Raw genomic sequence first — 27048 nt, forward strand, 5'->3', positions numbered from 1 at the left:
AGCTATGCACACACTTGCTTGGCGCGACAACTCGGTTGTGTCAGCTCGCTCCTTCACGCCGGGAGAACATGGCCTTTGCAAGGTAGGTACAATTAATGTTATGCACCGAAACTAACCATTTCAACGATTAGACACCAGGGACCGAGAGCTCTAGCCTATTTAAACCATAATAATTACTTTGGGAGAACCTAAACACCTTAAATGTTAAATCAACATTGATTTGATAATCGTATTTATAAAGATATTCAAGAACTCGGTCCTCAACTGTGAGAATACTGTGTTGTGCGTGCGTGCGTGTGTATGTGTGCGTGTGCGTCTGCGTGCGCGTGTGCACATACTCCTAGTCAAAATGTAGAGATACCATCAAAATCAGGTAATATCCTGCCACATCTTTAACAGTACCGTAACAGCATAACAGTTATATCGCGGCGTGTCAACTTAATGTGTGAGGAAAGCCCGAAGTGATGCAGGTCTCAGACGTTAAACACTTCGGTGAAACCCACGAGCACGGGTATGGTGCTGACAAACCTAGACACATAATCGGGGCGAGCCAGGATTCGAACCCACAATCATAGGTTTCTGGCGTGCCAAAGGGACGAACTCTGCACAGCGAATCGCGGCGCCTGAGACGACTGGGCCACCCGGGACCCCAAATACTGTTATAGACATGTATTATCATTTTATCATTACGTATATCCATGTACACATGTATTATCAAATACAGTAAACTACGGTTATAACGAACTCGAAGGGACCACTAATTTTAGTTCGTAATAACAGTAGTTCGTTATAAGCATATATACGACATTTACACAACAAATGGTCGGGACTTAAAAATAAGTTCGTTATATCGGTCAGTTCGTTATATGCTCGTTCGTTATAACCGTAGTTTACTGTACATATATTTTCATTCATTGTTCATAAGTTTTTTTCAGTTTTCATCTTTTCTTGTACACGTGTACAGGAATGCTGTGCAATGAATAAATCCAAGTCGATCACTCCAATAAAAACCCTCGCTCCCACAGCTGTAGGAGTGTGGGTAGACTAACTGTCGGTCTGTGGCCATTTGCATGCTTATAGAGATACCTTTTTATATATACTGATCGTAAATGACTGTAGATCGTGCAAAAAGAAAATGTCATGCTTGTTTGAGTAATCTGGTCCCTACCACGTTTAGCTACATGTATATCCAGCCATATTGGTTTCACACATGGGCTGGGCTCCCTGGTGTGATATAACCACAATGATATACTCCATAACGTCATGTAGAAAAAGGGGCAAAAGCACGAATATAGATTGCGAGGAGACCCTTTACATATGAACAAACTGATGTATACATATGGACATGTATAGAAAAATGGCCGATCACTAACCGCATGAAGTTAGGTTTTTGTTACAGTGAATAAAGCCCAAACTCTTGTAACAAAATGTGCTATTGCATGTGTGGTATTCCTATGTTAATCAATCAGTACATGTGTTTTCACAAAAGGATATCAAAGGATATACGCAGACATGCACACATAACCTATCCACCAGTGTTGAAAAGAACACACGAAAAAATGGTGATCTGTTGATCTATTCAGCAAGCCTCTAAATTAACGTAGACTCTATGAATTGAAAATATTTCATAAAAAAAGTTAAATGGCTTTTGACATGTAATCGGAAGGGACATGTAGAGAGATTGCTGTTACACCTCTTTGCTGCGGTCGGCACCGGTCTGAAGACATCTGGACTTGCAAAACAATTATAGACATGCATGGGATTTTTTGGACAGTTAGACACGGTTAGATTAACGTGTAGTCTCTGAAAATTTATTATTTTGATAGAAACAAGCAAATGCATTTTATTTGAGAAGGAGCCGCAGTGGGATGGAAAAACCCAAAACAGTGGGAAATCTAGCCTTGCTTCATATAGGGCTATACCATTACAGTAAGGGCTGGGCGGAAGGGGATATATGGTCTAGAGACTGTGAGACAGACCAGCAATCAAAGGGCTGTTTGCCGTCTAAATATTTAGGGCTAAGCAAATCGAGCCATCTGAGACAGTGACTCCACACCTGTTTGCACCCATCAGATACCAGTCACTACTGTCACTACTTCTCTCTCCCAAAGAAAATTAAAACGAGTAATGTCGGAAGTGTATATTTCTTAACCTACAAAATTATAAATGTTATCAAGTTAACAATATAAATGTACCTCTAGTACAAGAAAGTAATATTCATGTATGTGGTGCTGGTACAATTTTGTGTCGCCATTGTGTAGCGTAGCATTATTATGAATATCAAACATATAACACTTATTTCTTTTAAAACAGACGAATTGTGTGTTGGTAATGCTTGAACCTCTACATTAACAATCCCCAAGAAAAATAACCCCTTTATTACACCACTGTGCCCTAGCTGGATCTATAATACCATCTCGTGACTCAGCATCATATCCGATTACGCTGGCCCAGGCTGACCCGGTTCACCAGATCCTTGAAAATAAATTTGAAACAGACTCCAAGTCAAGAATGATCGATTTGACTAGTCTAGATTGAATTAGTTCTGGTCCTGACATCAAGCATTGGTCTGGGGTCCATTTGGATTCTGTTGAGTAGATTTATAATTTTAACTTGTATTTCTGGGATGTTGATTGATTTTCGTTGTCGATATTTAAAGATAACCAAATAATATGAAATATATATAATTTATGATGTAGCTAAGGTACGTGCACGTGTAAAAATGTATTTTGTAGTCAACCAAAAAAGATCTTCAACACCTTATATTATTGTTTTGAAATGTCTCGCCTTATGAACACGTTCCTTATTTCAATATTGTATTCAATTCCACACATGACTGTACACGATAAAAATAATAAATATATATTTTACATATATACGACGGCAACATGGGCAAGTATAACGGTATAACGGTTAAACATTTTTGTATGTTAAAACACGTGTTATTTTAAAGGGAAATATAAACATTTAGTCTATTCGGGTAACTAATTCTAACTATTGTTTCCTGAATAAAATATCATTTAAAACACATGAGCTTACCTCTTGCTGAAATGTGTGGCCCGGTCAATTTTAAATTAAATCTTTAATTCAGGCATACAAATATCATTTGGTGTCACGTGACACCAGATGTTGTTATAAATCAATACTCATGTAGTTAACAACCATAGAAATATGAAACATAAGTATAGGGAAATGTCAGCGCGGGTTATATTCCGAGCGGGGAATATGTCCTACTCTCTCGAGAAATATATAAATTTAGTCTGTGAGTGAGATTAAATGTTACGCCACACAAGCAATTTGTCAACTGTATTGCGACGAAACTATTACCAGCTTGTTGGACTACTTATAACATGGCTGCTTTAGTTGAAATGTATATGTTCTAATAATGCAGGTACTTGAATGCCTCATGATCAATTAGGGGCGGTCGGGTATCCGACATGGGTACAATGTGTGAAGCCCATTTATGCTGTCCCCCGCCCTGATGGTGCTGGAATATTGCCAAAAGCGGCGTATAGCAAAAACTCATTCACTCATGATCAATTAGATTTTTTATTGTGTAAAGAAATCAGTCAAGCTTGCAACAATAAATGAAAAAGCTGATAAATTTTGACCGCAGTAGAATGAATGTTACCGATTAACAACTAAATACAGGGAGTCGATATGTAACCAAAACCTGTCCTGTTGAGATGATTAACATTTAGAACGTTGGAGCATATGATAGTACCCCACTTCAACATTCCCCAGTAACACTATCAAACACATCATCACCCATTGCCGCCCGAGAGACAGTTCTCAGCTATATCTTGTGGGATAAATCGCTTTTAACATGTCTAAAAATGAACTCACTTTAATGCACTTGGTAAGTCAAAACTGGGTGCCCTGATTAAGTTTTTAGGTTGGACAGCACCATGGCTATACTCGTGGATTTCAGCGATAGATATGATTTGTTAACTAGATGTTATTAAAATAAGCCAAATGTCTTAAAATTCTAGATGGTTGAATAGTACAAAAATAAGTGTGTAAAAAATCTATCTACGTTTTTCTTTGCTTTATTGAACACATTATATGCACTGTAAAATAATCTACCTTGCTGCAATGCAACTTCGATATATTTAAGTATGATCTTCACATGCCACTGTCTGTGGCCTGAAAAGCAACTAAAGTTAGTCTTTGGACCTCTGTCATAATGCTCAATTTCCATCTCCCCCACATAGCGTGAATTAGCGTTAAACATGACTGTGTTGATTACCTCACCGACGCAATTAATCAAATACATCGTATGTCACTGGTTTAATAGTTTGGGTGTGTGCCGTATACACAAGCTGTGTACCGATAACATTAATCCTTCCAGATCTACTTGATCCAAGATCCTCGTTACCAGTGTATATTACTTAACATAGTACACTTTCATAAAAATGCCAGCATGTTACCTGAAATCTGAGGGCAACTGTAACTTGATAGCAGTCTCCCTTCCCCTTACGACGGGCTGCAATCTATTGCTATGTGACGTCATTGGCATCACGTTTCTTATTTGTGACGTCATCCTATATTATGTTCTATGACATTGCTATTTGTAAAACAGTTACCTCCCTTGTAAGTTTTTTTCTCAATAATTGTTATTAATAAAGTCACGAACGTGGTTTCTTTGAAAATTAATGTCTTTGCACATCACAATTAATGGTATTAAGACACAAAACAATGTCGAATGACGAATTCCTGTACTAGAATTGTCATGTGAAATATATGAGGTAGGTGTTTGAAAATCCAAGGTGGCTGTTACTGACAGTATACGGTCTCATATCAGGTCAGTATCAACCATCTTGGAATTTTACTGACGGTATACGGGCTCATGTGGGATCTGTAGCTCTGCTCCCTGATTGGTCAATTAGGCGCCAGCATATTGGCAGATTTATATTTATTTGCATACCTTCTACTCTACTGGTGAATGTTTGTTACTCAACGTTTTGTGTTTTTCAGGGTATCCTTCTCGCTAAAATGAAGCAATAATGACCACATGAATTGTTTATGATGGTATTATATCTTTAGCCTCCATGAACTAAGGCCCATTTTGAATAGTTCGTGTAGATAGGTAGAGTATCGTAGTTACTTACTTAAATTGGGAATTTAACGTGCGCTGTCCAAAAAGGTGAGGCAACCGAGGCGGGCTTTTATGGTTTTAAATGTTGGAGAACAAATTTGGAATTTTGAGTATCATAACATTTACATATATACTTATATTCAGATGATGTCTGTGCATGAATGTAATGGCAATCTTCTTCTCTCATGTAAGCAGTTTTCCTCCCAGCCATACTAGGAAAATAAGCTTTAGGATTACAGATGTATCGTTGTATTATAACGAGAGTTGAATATTATTTCAAGTATTTGATAATATATTTGTTCTTTAAACATTTATATATCTACAAAAAAAAAGTAAAAAGAAAAGAAAAGACTATAAACATACTTTGTAGACTTTCAAATGGCCTTTGATTCTGTTGACTGAACACTACACCTAACAACGCTATTATCAAATAAAATCACACCCAGTTTGCAAAAAGCTTAACTGTATATTGGCAAAGGTCGTCAGACTGTTTCAACGGTTCACGAAGATCGGCACTTGCGCACATACCATCTGCGCAACAGGTTCGTCACGGCGATGGAAACGGCATCAAAGGCGTTAGGACACCGTATCAGTCGACGCACGGTGCTACAACGTCTCCGTGATGCAGGTATTAGAGCTCGCCCTCCATTCCGTGCAATGGCATTGATCCGGGAACATCGACGTCGAAGACTGCAATGGGCCAGGACAGTAGGACGTTGGCATGTCCGTGATTGACAGAGAGTGCTTTTCTCTGACGAAAGCAGGTTTCAGCTGCTTCACTCAACTACACACAAGAAGAAAGTCAGTAAGCGCAAGAAGAGCGACAACAGCCCAACTTCAACAGACAAGAATGTCAAACAACGTACGAAAAAGGTGAATTTATCTTCAGATAATATCTACAATATGGCAATGCATCACTGTGCATCAACATCAGCAGCTCCATTTGTGTGTTCCCTTCCCAGGGCTACGGTCGGTACATACCTACACCATTCATCTCATATACTCCCCAGAGTCTGATCGCTCATCTAATGAATCCCTCAGCGACACCCCGGGTTGACGAAATATTCAGCCACTTCAGGATTATCGACGAGAGGCTGCACAAACTGGATAGCAAACTAGAGTTGAACCTATTCAAGTTGAACGTCCGGATAGATCACATTGAGGTGGAGGTCAAGATTCTAAGGGAAACTACTGGCAACATCGAGGGGGCGGCGAGTGTTCAGGAACAGTTCTTCACGGATCTGAACCAGATAAGTGACCTGAAGATGAAGCTCGCTGATGTCAACAGCAGTGCTCTAACTCAAGTATAGAGGATCTCAGAGAGAAAGTTCTGGATGTTCAGTCGAGGCATATGCGTGACAACCTTTTCGTCATTGGAATCGCGGAGGAAAAGGATGAGAATGCTGAAAGATTGCTGAATTCATTCATCCATGAGAAGCTTGGTATCATCAGAGAGGTCGAGTTTGTGAGAGTTCACAGGATAGGTGCCCCGCGCACTGACAGAGATACAAGACCTAGACCAATTGTGGCCAAGTTTCACCACTACAAGACAGGGAGTGTGTGCGTCAGGCATCCTTTGACAAACTGAGAGGTACGCCATTTTATATCAACGAACAGTTCCCTAAGGAGATTGAGGACAGCAGGAAGGTACTGTACCCTCTTCGACGAACAGCATATCAAGCAGGTGATAAGACAGCTTCAACTGTTGACAAACTATACATCAATGGACAATTGTATATGTCAGGTGCACCTGTACCTAACTCCAAAAGCGAAATCCGGAGGAGACCTCATAAAGTTGAAGAAATGTGGAAACCGAGAGCAAAACCCCAGGCAATGGATGTATAGGACAATACCCCAGGCAATGGATGTATAGGACAAAACCCCAGGCAATGGATGTAAACGACAACACCCCAGGCAATGGATGTATACGACAACACCCCAGGCAATGGATGTATACGACAACACCCCAGGCAATGGATGTATACGTCAACACCCCAGGCAATGGATGTATACGACAACACCCCAGGCAATGGATGTAAAAATTCTCTTTTAGGACATCTTGAATCAGTCAAATGAAATTTATTTGTGGTGTCGCATACCAGACAGTGTTATAAAATTAAAGTATCATTATTATAATTATTATTATTATTATTATTATTACAATGATGATGTAATATTTGCTTGTGATTACATTCCCCCCGAATCCAGCAGATACTCTTATGTCTAACATTTCGCAGATCTTGAATTTGAATATAATTAATAGGTGTAATATGACTCCTTATGTACAACGTATGGGTGATTTTAATGCACGAACGGGGAGGCGAGTAGAGTAACCAGAAATTGATAACACTATGGCAGATATTTATGATATGGAGAGTGAACATGTTAGCCCCCGAAAAATGTACTTACCGATAATGGGTTCGATAGTGACTGGCACTCAATAGATGACGTGACAAATTCATATGGCTATAAACTCTTGGATATTTGTAAAAACAACCCCATGTTTATCGTTAACAGCCGATTTGGGACAGATAAGAAAGTAGGAGCACGGATTTGTAAAAATTCTTGCGAAATCGATTACATCCTATGCTCAGTAGACTTGTTTCCTTTCTTTAAGTAATTTATCGTTAAAGAGTTCGATCCCATTTTCTCAGACGTCCATTGTCGAATTGAACGTCTTGTACACATCCAACCAGACATCTCACATCGTGCGAACGATGACAGTACACAATCTAGTAATGAAAAAGCATGAAAAAGCATGCGAAAAACGAAGTAGAATTGGGATCCTAGCCTAAAAGATAGTTGTGCTCAATTCGACACCGAACTTTTAAAAAACATATGTCAGAGTATTGAATATCTTAGAACTGACAATCTTAAAGGTGAAATAAATAAGATAACACAACAGCTATGTGATAAATTTAACTCCTCATCAGGTAACACATTTGGCTTTTAAACGAGTAACAAGAAAAGAAAATCTGAAAAACCATCTCAACCTTGGTACGACGCAAAGTGCTATATAGCTCGCAAAAAATACCACAAATATAAAACAAAATGTGGACGCTATCAAACTGTACACAATAGACAAAGCTTTCAAACTGCCGCTCAAACGTACAGTAAAGTGTTACTACAATCGCGCTATGCACACAAGCATAAGTGTGGGTAAACACTCAGTGACCAAGAACAAGGACCCTAAACATTTTGGACTGTCTTAAAATCATTTCGTAGAAAAGAATCTGGTAAAAGTATAAGTAATGACACGTTGTATGAATATTTTAAAAGTTTGAATGAACACTCAGTAGGAATAGCAGTCGATATTGATATTGATGATCTACCAAGTAATGATTATCTTGATATACCCATCACAGAAGAAGAGATAGGATCTGCTTGCAATAGGTTGAAATGTAATAAAAGTTGTGGATTAGATTACATATTTAACGAATATATCAAAAGCGTTTGTTACACGTTGATGCCTGTTTACATGAAATTAATCAATCTAATATTTGAGCATGGTGTTATCCCACGGTGTTATCTCGGTTACATAAAGCCAATCTATAAAAACTAATGCAATCCCACTGAGCCTGAGAACTACTACTATCTCACTTGTAAGTTAACTGGGCAAACTTTTCACGGCTATCATAAAGAATCGGCTACAAGCTTATTCAGAAATCACGGGTCTAATTGGGGAGACACAAGCCGGCTTCAGGATAAGCCATTCGACTATTGATCACATATACGTCCTTAAGTCCCTTATCGATATCTATCAATCATCTGGTAAAAAGTTATTTTGTGCTTTCATTGATTTTAGTAAAGCGTTTGACACAGTATGGAGATCTGGGTTATGGCTAAAAATGATTAAAAGTTATATAAGTTGGAAATGTTTAAGGTTAATTTACAACATGTATCAGAATATTATGTTCTGCGTCATGTATGATAATGACATAACATCTTTTTTCATATGTAATGTTGGAGTTCGCCAAGGTGACAATTTGTCTCCTTTTCTGTTAGCGCTTTATATTAACGATTTGGAATGCTTTCTGAGAGAAAAGGAGGTAAAAGCTTTGGATTTTGCGAATAATTATATGGAGAGTCATCTTGGTGTTCTCATGAAGTTATTCCTGCTTCTTTACGCAGATGCCACTATTTTACTGTCGGAGACTGCTTCAGACTTACAGAAAGCTTTAGATACTCTTTAGAAAATATTGTGAAGCATGGAGGCTAAAAGTCAATACAAATAAAACAAAGGTTGTGATATTTTCAAAAGGATACGTAAGGCTTAAGTTTACAATGCAAGGTTGTGAGATTGAACCATATCTCTACTTGGGTGTATTTTCAGGCAATGGAAGGTTTTGTAGCGCTATCAAATCCCTTAGTGACAAAGCAAGTGGAGCCATGTTTGCAGTTTTTAAACTCATTCGACAACTAGAAATCCCAGTTGATTACCATTTGAAGTTGTTTGATAACTTAATCCCACCAATATTGTTGTATGGCTCTGAAGTTTGGGTCTTTGAAAGATTAGTTATCCTTGAGACAGTACATTTAAGATATTGTAAATATATCCTATAAGGCAAACAACTCCAGATGATATGGTCTATGGCGAACTTGGTAAACATCCAATTAGTATAACAGTTAAAATTAGAATCTTACTGGTGTTAATTAATTACAACAAGGAAACCTCTCCCCCAGACTTTATATTCTATTATGCTGTCGATGACGAATAACAGTGAAAACGTCTCCTTTCCGCTAATAAATACAGCAAAGGAAATCCTTCAAGAAACCGGTTTGTATTACATATGGTTATCACAAACTGTACCAAATACATTATGGGTAAAAGAACAAGTTAACCTCGTTTTACTGGACCAGTTTAAACAATAGCGGAGACATATTTACTATTTAAACATGATCTCATTATAGAACCCTATTTATTATCACTCGACTAACTCGGTTAAGAACAACAAATCACAGGATAGCAATTGAAACTGGAAGATTGAATTATGTATATAGAAATGACTGACTGTGATCACTTTGTAACACTGCAATTGGGGATGAATTTTCACTTAACCAGTAAGCCAATATAATAGTGAAATCTTGGGTCTAAAATTAATCCTCCTCAACAACTCCGCTCAATTATTTTTAATCCATGACTGAAGAATTTGCAAAGCATGTGTACCGCCAAGTGGGCGTCGACATATATTTTGCAAATCTTTTCATGTTCTTAATCAAAGTGCTCAAGTGATTTGAGGCACTTCACAAGGTAGGCCGTTTAAGTACAATATGGATCCTTTTACACAGCAAAAACACTGCATCTCCAGTACAATAATCCTCTCCTGCCTCTATCTTGTCGATTGTATGCATGAAACCACCATCACACAAGTAACTGCAACCTTCAAAACTGCAAAACTTCAGCAAATTACATATGTCAATCAAAATATAGCAGCAAGCAACATAATGTTTTGTCATTTATATATTGCTTCTGTTCCGTAATGGTATGTTATCGTATCTGATCTATCTTGCGTTATTCCAAGAACATACATAATAACAGTATGTGGACGAAAGGGTGTTTCAAATGTGGTTTGTAAATATAAGCGAGTTAATGTGCATTGTTTGCAAACGCTTAAATATTACCATAGTAAAGTAGAGTACACACGCAGAAGGATACCAGGGCCCACTTGCACAAAGCGATCTTAGCGCTAAGATCGCTTTGTGCGAGTGGGCCCATGTGATTTATGTACTATAAACATCAAGTACAATTACGCAAACAAAATGTTCAGATATGCTGTGTACGTCATCTCATATTTCAGTCGCTTGTGATTTCTCGGCCCATTTCATTTGTATTTTTTCTAACAAATAAACTATTTATTTACTTATGCACCATTAAAGAATCTATTCATTTACACAATTAGCACAACAATTTTGACGCTTTGGTATTTTCCACGAAACATATACATGTAGTTTAAAATCAACCCAGGTGGAACAGGTTCTATAATCTGAATACAGTGGTAAGTAACATGACCATTGCTTCCTTGTTCACTACGTCCTTGTTCAGAGATGTAAGTTAAAGAACCACCTCCATCTCCAGCAACACGATCATTAAGTGTATACAATCTAAATATGTAACACAATTTTAAAAGTACATTTCCAAATCTATTTACACAACTATCACATGAATATATGTAACTGATAGGAACGGGCTGATCTGGAAAAAAATATCTCTGATCGATTCACTGTGCTCAGAAATAGGAGGATGATTTTCTACAACTAACTCGGGCGTTAAACTCCACACATAACTGAATGTGACAGTCTGCAACAATGCCAGGGTTATCATACAATCACTGCTCTAAACGTTCTATTAAGATAGGTTCCCTTGTAACACTATAATATCTAACAACAGACGATCTTAACTAACTAGAAACTGAAGTTCCAAATGTACTTATCATAATGTACATTACTAATTCCCCGCCGCTGGTCTTCTACGTCATCGCCATATTTACAACTGAATTCCGGAGGAAAATGATCAGAGTCTACTATTTCGCCAACATTCAACATAGATATGTGTTACAAAATTCCATAGAGCAGATGAAGTAATCGTTAACCCTGCTGCCCTGGCTACTGACCTACGTATATATTTTGATAACCTGATACAAACATCGTTATCCAAATTGGTTTGTATAATTGTGCAAAAACCACCGATAGCCTGCTAAATACAGACACAAACTCCACTACAACATCGACCGTATTTAAATATTTTGATGGCAGATGAATAAACACATATCCAGGTAACAAACGGTTTGGTAATTCGTAAGACAAAGTTCGACGACTGGCTCTTACGAATGGATGCCTGGTCAATGATCTCGTCTTTAATGTGCTGTGTTCCTGTTCCGTCTCATGTTGGTTTCATACGGTTATCAGTTCCTCTTGCTTGAAATACCCTGTAATCCTCTTCTCTGGAGTTCCTTTAGGCGTTCACGTTGGCGAAAGGTGAGATCGTCGGAGACGCCAAACCGACCTCCTTCAGTTCAGGCCTGGCTTTTAAAACACATATGTGACGTCATTCCATTGTTTGAACGCTCCAATATTTTTCATTGAAACACATCTGTGACGTCATTCCATTGTTTAAACGCTCCATTATTTTTCAGGAATGGAGAGTTGCTTGTGAACTGTACATTATCTTGAAGCAACATTTGAATTAATTTCGATTTGGAACAGACGGAACTATTTTTTTACAAGTGAATATTTTAATTTTTCTTCGAAAACATGTGTCACCAGTGGGATACGAACCCGCATCGTTAGATTTGTAAACATGTCATTGTCTACCTCAGCTACTGCAGCACATGAAGGCATGATGTAAAATTAACTATTAAATATTTTCATAATTTTGCATAATGCTTAAAAGCTCGAAATAATATGTATATATTTTGTGTTAGAGCAGGTTACCCACAAAAATGTTAATATTTATAGCAGTTAGATAAACCTTTGACGAGGAAAAACAAATAAGGTAACATAAATATCGCTTGTTCGGGGCTCTATATTTCTAATTATACCCATCAGCATGTATTAACAATGTGCAAGCGATTGATAAATACTAGTTTAGGACCCAACGAAATTATGAAGGGCCGTGTACCATGCATTGTAAATGTCAACTCGCAACGGAGCTTGGCGCACGTGCAACAGCGACAGAGAACGCATTCCTCGTGCATCACGCAAGGTCGACTCACGCAGTATAAATACAGACAACAAAGCGTTCTGGTGTATTTTTCAAATATTTTCAACTACAGAATATTTTGTCAAAGTGTAAAAGTAGGGATGAGTTATAAGTAGGGGAATATCCTCGTAACTCTCCATTCCTTAAAATCAATGGGCCTCGGTCCCTGCGGGGCCTCTGCTCCATTATTTTTAAGGAATGGAGACCCCAGGCAATGGATGTAAAGGACAACACCCAATAACAGAATGTGACAGTCTGCAACAATGCTAGGGTTATCATACAATCACTGCTCTCTACTTTCTAATAACATCGGTTCACTTGTAACACTATAACATCTAACAACAGTCGATCTCATCTTAAAAATAATGGGCCTCCATTATTTTTAAGGAATGGAGAGTTACTCGGACATTCCCCTCTACGTAAAGTCTCGACTTTATCATCAGACTCCCGATATTTCACTTTTAAGGGTTTATTCTGATTGTCACACTGGATTCCTAGGCGGTGAGCACGGATAACGTCAGATGTCTCCCACGTTTTAGAAGTAATATGGTCGTTTCTTTACATAATAAGGGTGTTTCTTCTAGCGTTTCATGCACTCAATAGAAAATAACATTGTCTCTACGCCTGAACGCCCAAGCCTATCAAGTTCATCGTCGATATCTGACATCTTATTATGTATCCTGTATCTATCTCGTCATATATCATACTGTGTGTCTGTTGGAGAGTGTTCTAGTCCGACTGAATAATGGCTAGTTGACTTTCAATCTGTCCACACTTGGCTGATGTGGATGTTGGGGTGGATGTTGGTGGGGCACACACAACACGACGCTACTTGTCAGTTCACATGACAACCATCTTTATTCGGAGAGTAGATAATAATCATAGTAAACCCTGAAAATATAATGCAAACATCATAAGTATTTTTGTAGAAGAACATAATATTGCCTTCATGGAGATTAAACACAATTACAAGACTTCATCTTATCAGCTAGCACATAAGCACTAGCAGGAATGAATCCTTAAATATAAATAGCAGGTTGTTAACTATTTCTGAATAACTATATAAAATTGCCAATTGTAAATGCTTTGTGAATACATTACATTCACACAAAACATTAATTTAGAAGGATAACAATATACTAGTTATTATTTTGAACCATATATATAATTATGTTACCTACTTACCACGTCCACTGTGTTGCAATGAGCTTAACTCAGTGGTTCGCAGCAACGTTCAAGGTTGTTTACGGTCACATCATTTTATAACAAGTTGAAATACAACCTTGACAATACTAATAATGGCCATATAAAATAAAAACAACCGATGTCCCATACATACGTTCTTATTTCATACCACGTTCAGACAGTTATAGGTTTTAGAACATGTTTAAATAATAATTTAGTTTAGTAAAGTGTATACTAGTTATGCAGTATTTAAGAAGATAACATACTGTATAGAAGCAATACGATACATTTTAGATTGAAATGAAATAAATTCTACATACAACCAACTGTAATGATAGTTGATATACCTACTTTACTTTAACTACCAGCTAGGTTTAATTATACACTGATGCATCAATCTTACACCTCTTAAGAAATACAATATGTACAAGACCATATATACAGTATATGAAATACTAAGCCCACATAAACTAACCTGGATAATGAAATCCTCAATACACAAATATCGAGTTCCATGAATGCACAATGTTCCACATCAACAATCAGCAAGGGGCTGATATTATGGAAAACGATCCAATATAAATCCAAGTGACCTTCTCGAATAAATGTGTATAATGCCAACATGATATGCAGGACAGAAACCTTTAAAACTACATACACAATAGACACTAAGCTGACTAGAGAAACTAAAGCAGACAGACAAAAGAAACTTGTGCAGTGTGCATACGCATGGGTCAGAACCTGGCCTGACCCAGTAAGGTGGCTATTGTTAAATGCAGGTGCAGGGATAGGCTTATTGTATTGAGGGCTTGTATAACTCTAAAGGTTTTTTAGTGTTTGTCAGGTACAGTATGTAAAGTTTAAAGCTAAAATGAAACATCTAAAATATCTAACTTATATGTACAAATACTTAAAACATGACTGGGCCACATTTTGACAGTTCGAAGCTTAGGTGTTACGGCGCAAATCTCTTCGAGGATAGTGTTTTGAACATCTTCAAGAATAGGAGGGCCGGGGTTGGCTTCTATATCGCAAGAGCAAAGCAGCAAATCTGATACAACAGCGGCTGGCATATGGTGTCCCCAGAACCAACACAAACCTGGTGCACGGAAAAGTGCCCCGCCGTTGACACAAAGGATGTCGTGATGACGTCACGTAAAAAAAACAACTTGAAAAATGGTTTCTGCTGGTATCAAATTAGTGAAATCTAATTCATTTTCCAGAATGTTGATAAATGAACACAGTACCTGGATCGTCAGTAGAAATGAAGACAAAAAGCATCTCCGTGGCATATCCGATCCTGATATGTACGGCGAGTATGTGACATTGCCGCGCTTGATATGCAGGGTTCTCCTCGGGGGACAGAACGATCCGATCCTGGCCCTGTACATCTCGATCGATACTATGCTTCGTTACTTCACAACATGTACGTCACCAGGTTCCAAATAAATTAGTTTCACTCTCAAATTCGCATATTAACTACATTAATTCATTTATTCATTTCCATGCTGATGAAGGGCACGTCACTCTCTTTCACATTATGACAAAACGTCTGAAGAGAGACATTTCAGTGTCGAGAAAGTCTTAGTGTTTTTGCCGATCCCTGTGAAACAACATCCCTACCGGATGAATCCAATCAAGCTTGAAGCTCTGAAGAAGGAGATTCAATACATGCTGGACAATGACATGATTGAACCAAGTCATAATCACAAGTTCACCTTGCACTCTTGTGTCGAAGCCTGATGGTACAGTGTAGTTACGTATTGTGTACGTTGATGATGTCTTTAGTCATTCCACGGAGTGGGACGAACACCTGAAGAGGATCAGTGCCTTCTTCGATTGACTCACTGAAGCCAAGTTGACTGTAAATTAGTGACATGTGAATTTGCACTGGCACATGTTTACTTTAAAGGTCATGGCATGGGCCAGGGTCAGGTATAGCCCGTACAAGCAAAGGTGGAAGCTATTTCAATAATCAAGTTCCACAAAACAAAAAGGAACTTATACAGTTACTTGGTATGGCTGGTTACTACCGTAAATTTGGTAAAAATGTCTCACATGTGGTAGCCCTTCTCACTAATTTGCTGGGGAAAATGGTGAAATTTGTTTGGACCAGCAATTGTTAGGCTGCATTTGTGAAAACTAAAGCCATTCTCATGAATTCTCCTCTTCTCCAAGCACCAAACTTGGATGGCAGTAGATGCTAGTGACATTGGTGTTTGAGCTGTCCTTTTGTAGGAAGATTCATCAGGATTTGATCATCCTGTTTAGTATTTTTCACGAAAATGACAAACATCACCAAAATTATTCCACCTTTGAAAAAGAAACTCTTGCTCTTTGTAACAATTTTAAGTGAACTTGGGTAATACTTTGTGTTCTATTCAAGTGTACATTGATCAAAATCCACTGACCTTCATAAAATGAAAAACAGAAACCAACGTCTTATGAGCTGGAGTCTGTTTTTGATTTAGACATCAAGCGTATCAAAGGCAAAGACAACATCTCTTTTTATGCATTATCCAGAGTTAGTTGGGTTCTGACTGCAAAAATGATTTGGATTTTAATAACAAATTTTCAAAATTAACAGTTCATTTTTTTTATCTGCAGTCTTTAGCGGTTTTAGTACTTTTATCAGCAAAGAAAGTTCGCTGTATGTTCAAACTTTCTTTCTCCGAAGGGGGAGAGTGTTACACAGAGTAATTTATTGTTAAACATTGTATTACATTGTTTCTGTTGAGATTCAGTATTTGGTCATTGCATTGCATTTGAACAATGATTAAGGTCAGGAATGTAGTTCTATTTAATGTAAGCAGTGGTTAGGAAATTATTATATATCTGTAAACTTCCCAAACAGCATGGATGGATGTCAAGCTTTTCAGAAACATGTGGAATATTCTGTGCTGTACATGTGCTGGGGGCTTGTTAGACTACATAAGTATGGTGGGCACGTCCCTGTCTCATCTCACATCTTGTGAAGATCACTTTTTACCCTGGTGTACAGCTAAGGACATTCTCGGAAGCTTAAAGACTGTTGCGACGAGGTGATTATTATTCTTGTCATTGTCGACATGGGGACAATGTGTGAAGGCCATGTCTGGTGTCCCCCGTCGTGATATTGCTGGAATATTGCTAAAAGCGGCGTAAAACCATACTCACTCACTCATTCACTCACTCACCCTCGTCATTGTCATTTCCACTGCTCTCACATTTTATACTGCCACCGAAAACTACCGCTTGTGTACTGACATTGTAATTGCTGTGCAGTAATTTGTATTGATTTGTAAACCTAGTTAATTTTGTAATACATTGTTTCTGTTGAGATTCAGTATTTGGTCATTGCATTGCATTTGAACAATGATTAGATTCAGCAATGTAATACTATTTAATGTAAGCAGTAGTGAGGAAATTATTATATTTAGATGCTCAAACTATGTGTAAACTTCCTGAACAGCATAGATGGATGTCAAGACCAGCTATCTTGTGAACCCTGGTGTTCAGCCAAGGACTTTCTCGGAAGCTTAAAGACTGTTGCGACGAGCTGATTATTATTCTTTGTCATTGTCAACATGGGTACAATGTTTGAAGCCCATTTCTGGTGTCCCCCGCCGTGATATTACTTGAATATTGCTAAAAGCGGCATAAAACAATACTCACTCACTCATCCTTGTCATTGTCATTTCCACTGCTCTCACATTTTATACTGCCACCGAAAACTACCGCTTGTGTACTGACTTTATAATTGCTGTGCAGTAATTTGTATTGATTTGTAAACCTAGTTAATTTTGTAATACATTTGTTGTTGATATACATCTGGCAGCCTCCATTACCTCATCACAACGCAATCCTTGAAGTAATAGCAAACTGGAACCTTGTCACCTACTTCATAAGAGAATGCCCTGTTGGCAAACCCTTTAAGTTCTGGGTCTTCCTCCTGCAGCTTAACTAACTGCTCCCTATCCAGAACTGGCTGTTCTCCCTCGATGTTTTAGATAGGGTAAAAGTGCCAGCCAAATGTATAACTGGAATCACTCTCAGAAGAACTGTGCTTAGCCATAGCATGAGTAGCATCACACGAAGGAAAAATACCTGGAATTTCTTTTTGAAGATGTTTAGTACTTTCCGGAGAGCTACTCTCAAAACAAACAATAGGATCAGCCAAACATCTCCCCCCCTGCCAAATCAAGTCGATATCTTTAACGAGTTGAGTTTCTACAATCCCCACCTTGACCAAGAGTCGATGATGACCCCTCAGAAAGTGACAAATACCACCCATAATGGTCTTCCCCCTGTAATTTAACTAACTGCTCCCTATCCAGAGCCCCCACCTTGACCAACCCAGACACAAAATCTGTCTTCAAATTCACAAAATGTAGAGGTGTACTGGTAAAACCACATAAACTCTCTAATTAACCCTCGGAGTTCGCTGATGACTTCTCAGAAAGTGGCAAAATACCAACCAAGAGATTGAAGAGCACCATTATCCCTCAAAACGCTTATCATTGAAACTGTCACATTTAGCTGACACGAAACCTTTACTAACAAAAGGTAAGAATTCCACAACAACAGACTTTGATGACGGGTCTACAACAGCTAACTCCTCATTAGCCGAACTACAAAAAAGGCTGTGACCTGACATTTCAAAGAGCAATCGGGGAAGAATGACTGTCTTGGAAGCGAATGATGTGATATGCCCTGGCTTGCGTCTATATCCACAAGTAGACCCAGAAGTATCTACAGAACAAACCGGAGTAGGACTTAACATTTTGTCAACAAACTCAGAACCAAACTTGTGAGAACTGAATCTAGGAGGCGATGAACTATCCTTTCCTGATTTGTAAGCCTGCGAACTCCTGCCTGTAAACCCTAACTCCTAAAAGCTAATCCACTTAATTCTGCTCATCAAAGTGTGTCCTAATGTCCGTTGACACACACTGCTTCAAATCCTCCAGCAAAACCAACTATTAAAATCACCATGGACCTTTAAAGTTACAACCAATCAAACTGTTTCCTTCTCCCTTGCAAACTAAACAAAGGTAGAACCATCCCTTTGTCTGTTTGCTTCAGGAACCAATCCATAAGCCTTCAAAAGTTCAGCTTTAACAACCTGATTACTGGAACTCCTATCAATTGTTAAGGCAGAACAAACTTCCTGAGTTGTTCCCCCTAAACACACTTTGCAAGAACATGGTTGGCTGATTTCAAACTGTCAGCCACCTTTTGTGTGTGTGTGTGTGTGTTGTTGTTTTTTGTGCTGCTTGATATGTCTCTCCGTCCGACCGCATGTGTGAATGTATGTATGTGTCGCTATATCAATCACTGCATTGTTTGGTCCAGACTCGATTTACAGGTCACTGTCATATAACTGTGTTTCGCTAAATGCTGCTTTAACAATAGCAAAAGAAACAAATTTTCTTTTCTATTTTAGACGTAGAAGTTGGATGGTTGTTTTTCTTCTAATTGGAACCTTTGTAGCTGTTCTTGTCTGGAAAAAGTCTGAATCCTCCCATCAGTCAACTCAAACATGGGACGAAAAAGTTGGAAAGATTGTTCAAGGCCTGCCCCCTGCTGGAAATACCCTCATCTATCAGGTAAGACAAGTATCACATCACTAGCCTAACATATAGTTCCCGAAATATAGCTATGTATAAGGTTAAATAAACATAATTCTTTCCAAGAACCTTGAGTATGAAGACACCTTGAATTATCTGAACTCCCCGAGCTGAAATGGTGTTAAATATGGGCTGCTGGAGCTGAGAAAGGGATAAGAATGGGTTGGGGTGAGTTATTTTTATTCAATATATATTCTTTGGGAAATGTTGTCGGGGATCGATGTGCGGGTTTTCCCTTAAACGTGGCAGGATCACATTGTCGTAGGTCCCAACCCTTATTATGTTCCTTGACCCGTGAAGATCCGGGTTAGAATAGCTCTTCAGCAACCCATGCTTGTCGTGGGAGGATCATATGGTCGTGGGTTCGTTTGTCAGCTCTTTAAAGCAGTAAACGTTATAGACATATAGCTGGAGTCTTGGAAGAGTGTGACGTTAAACAACAAACAAACAAAAACTATAGCTTGAAGTTGGCATTATTGTTTCTTAACACTGTTTAGATTTTTTCGCCACGCTATATACCTTACTAACATAGATCAGTAGATCAGCGTGATGTGATTTGACAAATGGGTTCACACTCAAACTATGTAAACTGTCAAGAAAAGAAAGTAACTTGAAAATTGGACTTGACCAAAAACGTTATCAAGACATTAAAAGGTTAACATTATCACCGAAACACTGACAAATTAAGATGCATAACACAATCCGTTGTGGGGGCGGTCGGGTAGCCTTGTGGTTAAAGCGTTCGCACGTCACGTCGAAGACCCGGGTTCGGTTCCCGACATGGGTACAATGTGTGAAGTCCATTTTTGGTGTCCCCCGCCTTAATATTGCTGGAATATTGCTAAAAGCGGCGTAAAACCATACTCACTCTCACACTCAATCCTTTGTGAGATACCCATTGATATGGTGCATGAAATACCCTATGTTATCGGTATCAAATATATCATCGTCAAACATGGGTGTATACATTTACTTTGTCAACAACACATTTCTGTACAGTCGTTCATTGGGATTTAAAGTGGTGAATTTTATAAACAATTCACTAACAATATTACGCTCTACATATGCAAGGAGTATTTGTGTTTTTAAAGTGTATTTCTTTTCTCTTCAGCGAGAACCAAACAAGATATTTCTTGAACAAGACTGCTTGAACGGATTTATAAACAACGATGGACTTATCGAAATACCACCGGATGCCATACTAAAGGATTTAACACACAAACAAATAACGTGTCTGTATCACGGGTGAATATTCCCCGTCATTTGACTGTATCCTTTATCTCTCACCTGTCTATATCACAGGTAACCCTCCTCTCTCACCTGTCTATATCACAGGCAACCCTCCCCTCTCACCTGTCTACATCACAGGTAACCCTCCTCTCTCACCTGTCTATATCACAGGTAACCCTATTCTCTCACCAGTCTATATCACAGGTAACCCTCTTCTCTCACCTATCTGTTTCACAGGGGGTGGTTGATATTTTCCAGCTACAGCTAGAAAAACAGATATTATTTTATTTCAAAACTATGAGCCTGAATTCTTTTATAAAAAACACCTTGTAATTTCTTTGTTTTTCAACAGTCTGAAGCATCATTATTTTTTCAAGAATTTAATTATTGCCGTAAAATACCAGACTTCCCCCAACAACCATTCCCCCACCCCCCACCCCCCACCCCCCACCCCCCACCCCCATCCCATCACCACCAAACCAGAATACCAAATAGTCCGTCACTAACCTATTATATTTTATTTTTATTGCAGGTTTGTGGACAATGTTGGTGTGTTGTGTAAAAACATCAACCGCCTGGGTCACCTGAGTGACGGTGGATGGGAAGTGTGCAACGATCGGCAATACAGTCCCTCCAACAATTGTCTTGTCTACTCTGTCGGGTAAACACTTCACATTTACTATACAACCCTCCAGAAAGTGTCTAGTCTACTTAATCGGGTAAACACTTCACATAACTATACAGTCCCTCCAGCAAGTGACTAGTCTACTCTGTCGGGTAAACACTTCACATTTACTATAGAGTCCCTCCAGCAAGTGTCTAGTCTACTCTGTCGAGTAAACACTTCACATTACTATACAGCCCTCCAGCAAGTGTCTAGTCTACTCTGTCGGGTACACACTTCACATAACTATACAGGCCTTCAAGCAAGTGTCTAGTCTACACTGTCGGGTACACACTTCACATAACTATACAGTCCCTCAAGCAAGTGTCTAGTCTACTCTGTCGGGTAAACACTTCACATTACTATACAGTCCCTCAGCAAGTGTCTAGTCTACTCTGTCGGGTACACTATTCACATTACTATACAGCCCTTCAAGCAAGTGTCTAGTCTACTCTATCTTGTCAACTCTGTCGGGTAAACACTTCACATTACTATACAGCCCTTCAAGCAAGTGTCTAGTCTACTCTGTCGGGTAAACACTTCACATTACTATACAGCCCCTCAAGCAAGTGTCTAGTGTACTCTGTCGGGTAAACACTTCACACTACTATACCGTCCCTCAGCAAGTGTCTAGTCTACTCTGTCGGGTACACACTTCACATTACTATACAGCCCCTCCAGCAAGTGTCTAGTGTACTCTGTCGGGTAAACACTTCACACTACTATACAGTCCCTCAGCAAGTGTCTAGTCTACTCTGTCGGGTACACTATTCACATTACTATACAGCCCTTCAAGCAAGTGTCTAGTCTACTCTGTCTTGTCTACTCTGTCGGGTAAACACTTCACATTACTATACAGCCCTCCAGCAAGTTTCTAGTGTACTCTGTCGGGTAAACACTTCACATTACTATACAGCCCTCCAGCAAGTTTCTAGTGTACTCTGTCGGGTAAACACTTCACATTACTATACAGCCCCTCCAGCAAGTTTCTAGTGTACTCTGTCGGGTAAACACTTCACATTACTATACCGTCTCTCAGCAAGTGTCTTGTCTACTCTGTCGGGTAAACACTTCACATTACTATACAGCCCCTTCAACAAGTGTCTTGCCTACTCTGTCGGGTAAACACTTTACATTACTATACAACCCCTCCAGCAAGTGTCGAGTCTACTCTGTCAGGTAAACACTTCACATTACTATACAGCCCCTCAAGCAAGTGTCTAGTGTACTCTCTCGGGTAAACACTTCACATTACTATACCGTCCCTCAGCAAGTGTCCAGTCTACTCTGTCGGGTAAACACTTCACATTTACAATACAGTCCCTCCAGCAAGTGTCGAGTCTTCTCTGTCGGGTAAACACTTCACATTACTATACAGCCCCTCCAGCAAGTTTCTAGTCTGCTCTGTCGTGTAAACACTTTACATTTCCTACTCTGTGAATGATTCCGTGTAATAAAAAAATTTCTGAGAGTTGCCAAACGGTTCTTCTTGACCAAACTACACTGTTCTTTATATCGCCCCCTTTAATAATTTTATGTTGGAAAAAACCCTGATATTGGTCAGCCCTTTACTTGACACGTTTATGCGTGTGTGACAAGTTTATGGCAGCATGCTTTTTGCAAACATATTGGTAACATGCAACTTGGAATAATTCCTGGCAGGCACAGCTGAAAGTGGTCGCTGTCTAATAAGTTTGTCCTATCCTCATGTGATCCCTAACTTAACTCTATAAGTACATATCATTACACTGTTCTAGACGACGTTAAAACCCCAATCCACAACTAACTGAAACACCCTAAAATCCATTTTCTATGTCAGAAATGACAGGAATAAATCTTGACGTGTAAAGATTTCCCCTCCCAGTAAATCCAACTTGTCAGGCAGGTTCAGGTTAAGACTAACTCTTATTCTCTGAAAATATATAATGTTAATAGAAACAAGCAGCTTCCTTTAAAATGAACCTAGACTTGCTTTATTAAGGGCTATAGCATTACAGTAAAAGGAACGTGAGACTGTAGTTCAGGTTCTTCAATGACATTTAGAGCGGAATAGACAGAGGGGCACGTTTCACTGGATCCCAGTATTTCACTTGATTCACTTTTAATAGAGGTGTTGATTTTAGAGCCACGTCAACTATTGATACATATATATAGTGTGTTTGTTATCTTTCAGGATAAACAATGACTTTACTTTTGACGACGAGATTGCGAGGCAGTACGGATGTGAAGTTCATTCATTTGATCCGAGGTATGTAACTGTTTTGTTTCTTCGTGCTATTTTCAATGTAAGCTTACGAAAAATCACGATCGGTTGGTTCGATTTCCAGCATGACGTCAGTACGACTGCATTGTGCGTCACAGTTTCACTGGTTCACATTTCAGCATGAATCAAAAGAGCTACAAGCGGAGTGAGCAAGTATATTTCCATAACATAGGATTGTCGGATGTTAATGTTCATATCCCACCCAACCAGACGGGATGGGAGATGCGTACATTGGCAACAATCAAACAGGAGCTTGGCCACGCAAAGGTGAGACAACTCTCTACTTAAAACTGGCAATTTAACGGTGTTAATGTTTTTGCTGACCCTTGTGTATGGTAAAGGGACCTAAGTTTGTTGATATTCTGAGGGATTGGCGATGAGAGGGGAGTGGGGGAAGTAACTCTACCTATTATCAAAATATATTTTGTCAGTTTTGGGGTATTTAGAAAATACATTTTTACGGTTCTTTTCAGAGAATAAAATGTGCTTTTTTACCTACAAAATATTCTTATTAACTTAAATACAACTACATTTACAGTGATACAGTTTTTCATAATTGAAAGCGTCCATATTAATCAACGTTTGTCAAGACTTTCATTGCCGTCGTGAGGAGGTCACAGATCATTGGTTCATAATACAAATGAATACATTCTGATGACTATGCGAATTCTGTTATGAAATACCCTCATTTGTGTCGTTCATACCCTCATCAACGTCAGTTTCGCAGTTTTGTTACCGACCTCTCTTCCAGTGGAAAAACCATACATCGTATAAACTTCAAATTAAAAAAAAAATTAAAAGTTTGTCGTCCAAAGTTGAGACATTTTACAGTAAATAAAGAACCATAAATTCCATAATTGTCTCTACTTTGGGCGACACACGTTTAATATTTTATCCGTCTACTTCTAAGTAATGCCTATCAAACAATGTGTGTGTCGTTCAGTTTTAAAAAAATGATCGTGCGATGAACTTAGGAATCTCGCTGAAGCAACACGAAATTTCTTTACGTTGAAATCACATAAGTATTATTCCTTGTAAATGTCTGGTTTCAGAATTTTATGATAAAGACATTTGCTTGATAAAGCCACATGGTGACACTATTTCTGCAAGTATACATCTTTTAACCTCGGTGTTAAGGATTTCATACATTTCAGCTGGTCATTTTACATGTTGTTCACACCAAACATACCCAGAGCCATTGCTGTACAATAATTACACAAGTTACCCACTTTCTGTGTCCATGGTTATCCTAAAGTAGCATCATATTATACCATTTCTTAGGGAATCTATGTGATGGTATATTTAGTAATTCAACCATTATATGTGAATAAATATAGGCATTGGGAACCTACCACATTCTCCACAGACCATACCACTTGGTGTATTAACCTTTTCACCGAGATATTTCTTTCAGGCATTAATTTTTCTATTTCTTCAAATTTAGCCCCCCAAATCTCTCACTTGTAAACAATATCTGATTTATCTTAGGATTCCTGGGAAAAAGAATATTTACATTCCTAAATATAGGTCTTTGAAAGGCATTTAGAAGTGATTCACATAAGGAAGATATTCTCCATATATTCTCTTCCTTCTCTTCCTTCCTAAATCTAGCTATTAAAACCTTTTTTTGTTTGAACAGATGCTTGTTTAACATGCAGGATCGTGGAAAGATGGTATACACCTGTGTATTTGTAAGACGTATTGTTTCTGGGTTTTCTCTTTTCAACTTCATTACGTGCAAGCGTTTCACCTTCTTTTGAAAACAATTATTTTTTGTCTTATCTCTATTTACAGTTAACTTACATTCTTCGCAATAACTTTCTAATTCATGAATTTGATTCTGCAGATCTTTTTTGATTGGAGTGCAAAATAGTGTCGTCGCAAACAATAGTAAACATTATTGTACGATATCCGGGTGTAATTGAATCCCGTTTGTACAGTTGTTCTGAGTCTGAGTGGCTGGTTCGTTCATGGGGAAAGAGAAAATAGAGGGACTTAAAATACAACCTTGTCTTACTCCCGAGTTGGCTGTTGACAGTTTCTGAGTAAGGTTGGACACATCCAATTACATTCTCATATATATTACATAAACGTTTACACATGGTACAACTTACACTATGAGAACTAAGGAGACCCCATAACTTATTTCGCTGAACAGGGAGGCTTTTGCAAAGTCTTCGAAAAGGGCATACAATTTTCCACCATTTGTCTTTATATATGTCTTCAATAGTTTGAAGTAACGATAGTTCTGTAACCTTCTCTAAAGCCTGCTTGTGTCTCGCAATGTTCATCCACAGTATCAGCCCAGAAAAATAATCTTTTGTTTATACTTGAGGTAAATATTTCACTGAATATTCTAAGGAGAGCAATAACTCTTTCGTTGTTTGCATTATTTATATCACCTTGTTTGTGTATTTGGAAAGCAATTGATGTCAATCGACCAGGATGCTTGAAAGTGTCAAGTTTCAGAAAATGTGTTAAATACTAGATCCAGATATAGTAGGAATAAATCTGCTGAATACTTAAACAAATCAGGGATAGTATTATCTATAACGATTGCCTTGTTAAATTTAAGATTGTTTATGCTATCTTGAATCTCACCCCTAGCTATTGGAGAGTCAAATATTTGTAAGTATTCTTTGTAAGTTCTCGATTTGGATCATTTTGAGCGTCACTGTCTGGTATCGTGGGATCATAGTGGAACTGACTTCGAATGTCGGGACATAAAAGCAAGTTTCTAAATTGATTAATCCAATCCTTAGTATCTATATTGTTTCCTTGAACATCGCTTATATTCATAATGTATGCATATGTGTGCATGTTTTGTATTTCTTTCAGCGACGTGTTGATGTCTTAAAGATGGACATCGAACACTGGGAATGGAAAGTTCTCCCACAAGCCATTGCGAGCGGCTTCCTGGATGACGTCGCCACCCTGGATCTGGAGCTCCACAGCTGGATCATAAAAACTGGATACATTTACGAGCCTCCGGCTGAAGTGTATGTGGGATACTTGAGGACACTGAGACAATTACATGAAATTGGTTTCCGTATTTTTTTGACACACAAAAACCTAGGATCCTGTCAATATAAATCAAAATTCGGCATGATGAGAACCAGTTGTCAGGAGATCGCAATGGTGCAGACGATGAGGAAAGTGGGGTCGTAATTTTATGATTGGTGTGGTGTCATTTAATAGTATTATCTACATAGTGTATAAATAGAGGTTATCACTCGAGTGTGTTTTGGGATGGTAAATATCCTGCATTAGGAATAAACATTGTATTTAGCGTGCCTTGGC

At 38.5% G+C, this 27048-nt stretch overlaps 1 protein-coding gene across 1 annotated transcript; it reads left to right on the forward strand.

Moving 5' to 3' along the window:
* On the forward strand, positions 1-27011 carry LOC124135310 (probable methyltransferase-like protein 24). The gene is made up of 7 exons (XM_046500583.2): positions 1-82; positions 19408-19570; positions 20703-20836; positions 21354-21482; positions 23659-23733; positions 23868-24015; positions 26587-27011. The coding sequence occupies exons 1-7, from the start codon at positions 69-71 to the stop codon at positions 26914-26916; spliced, it is 993 nt and encodes a 330-aa protein (XP_046356539.1). The 5' UTR covers positions 1-68; the 3' UTR covers positions 26917-27011.
* The last annotated feature ends 37 nt before the right edge of the window (positions 27012-27048 follow it).

The sequence above is a fragment of the Haliotis rufescens genome, unplaced genomic scaffold, assembly GCF_023055435.1.
Source record: "Haliotis rufescens isolate VD_foot unplaced genomic scaffold, xgHalRufe1.0.p SCAF_19, whole genome shotgun sequence".
In the NCBI taxonomy this organism is placed as follows: Eukaryota; Metazoa; Mollusca; class Gastropoda; order Lepetellida; family Haliotidae; genus Haliotis; species Haliotis rufescens.

What these genes read in the sequence shown, in the direction of transcription:
- LOC124135310 (XM_046500583.2), top strand. An exon ending in GAAATACCCTCATCTATCAG is followed by an intron (nt 19,571 to 20,702) that starts GTAAGACAAGTA and finishes TTTTCTCTTCAG; the next exon opens with CGAGAACCAAACAAGATATT. An exon ending in TGTCTTGTCTACTCTGTCGG is followed by an intron (nt 21,483 to 23,658) that starts GTAAACACTTCA and finishes GTTATCTTTCAG; the next exon opens with GATAAACAATGACTTTACTT.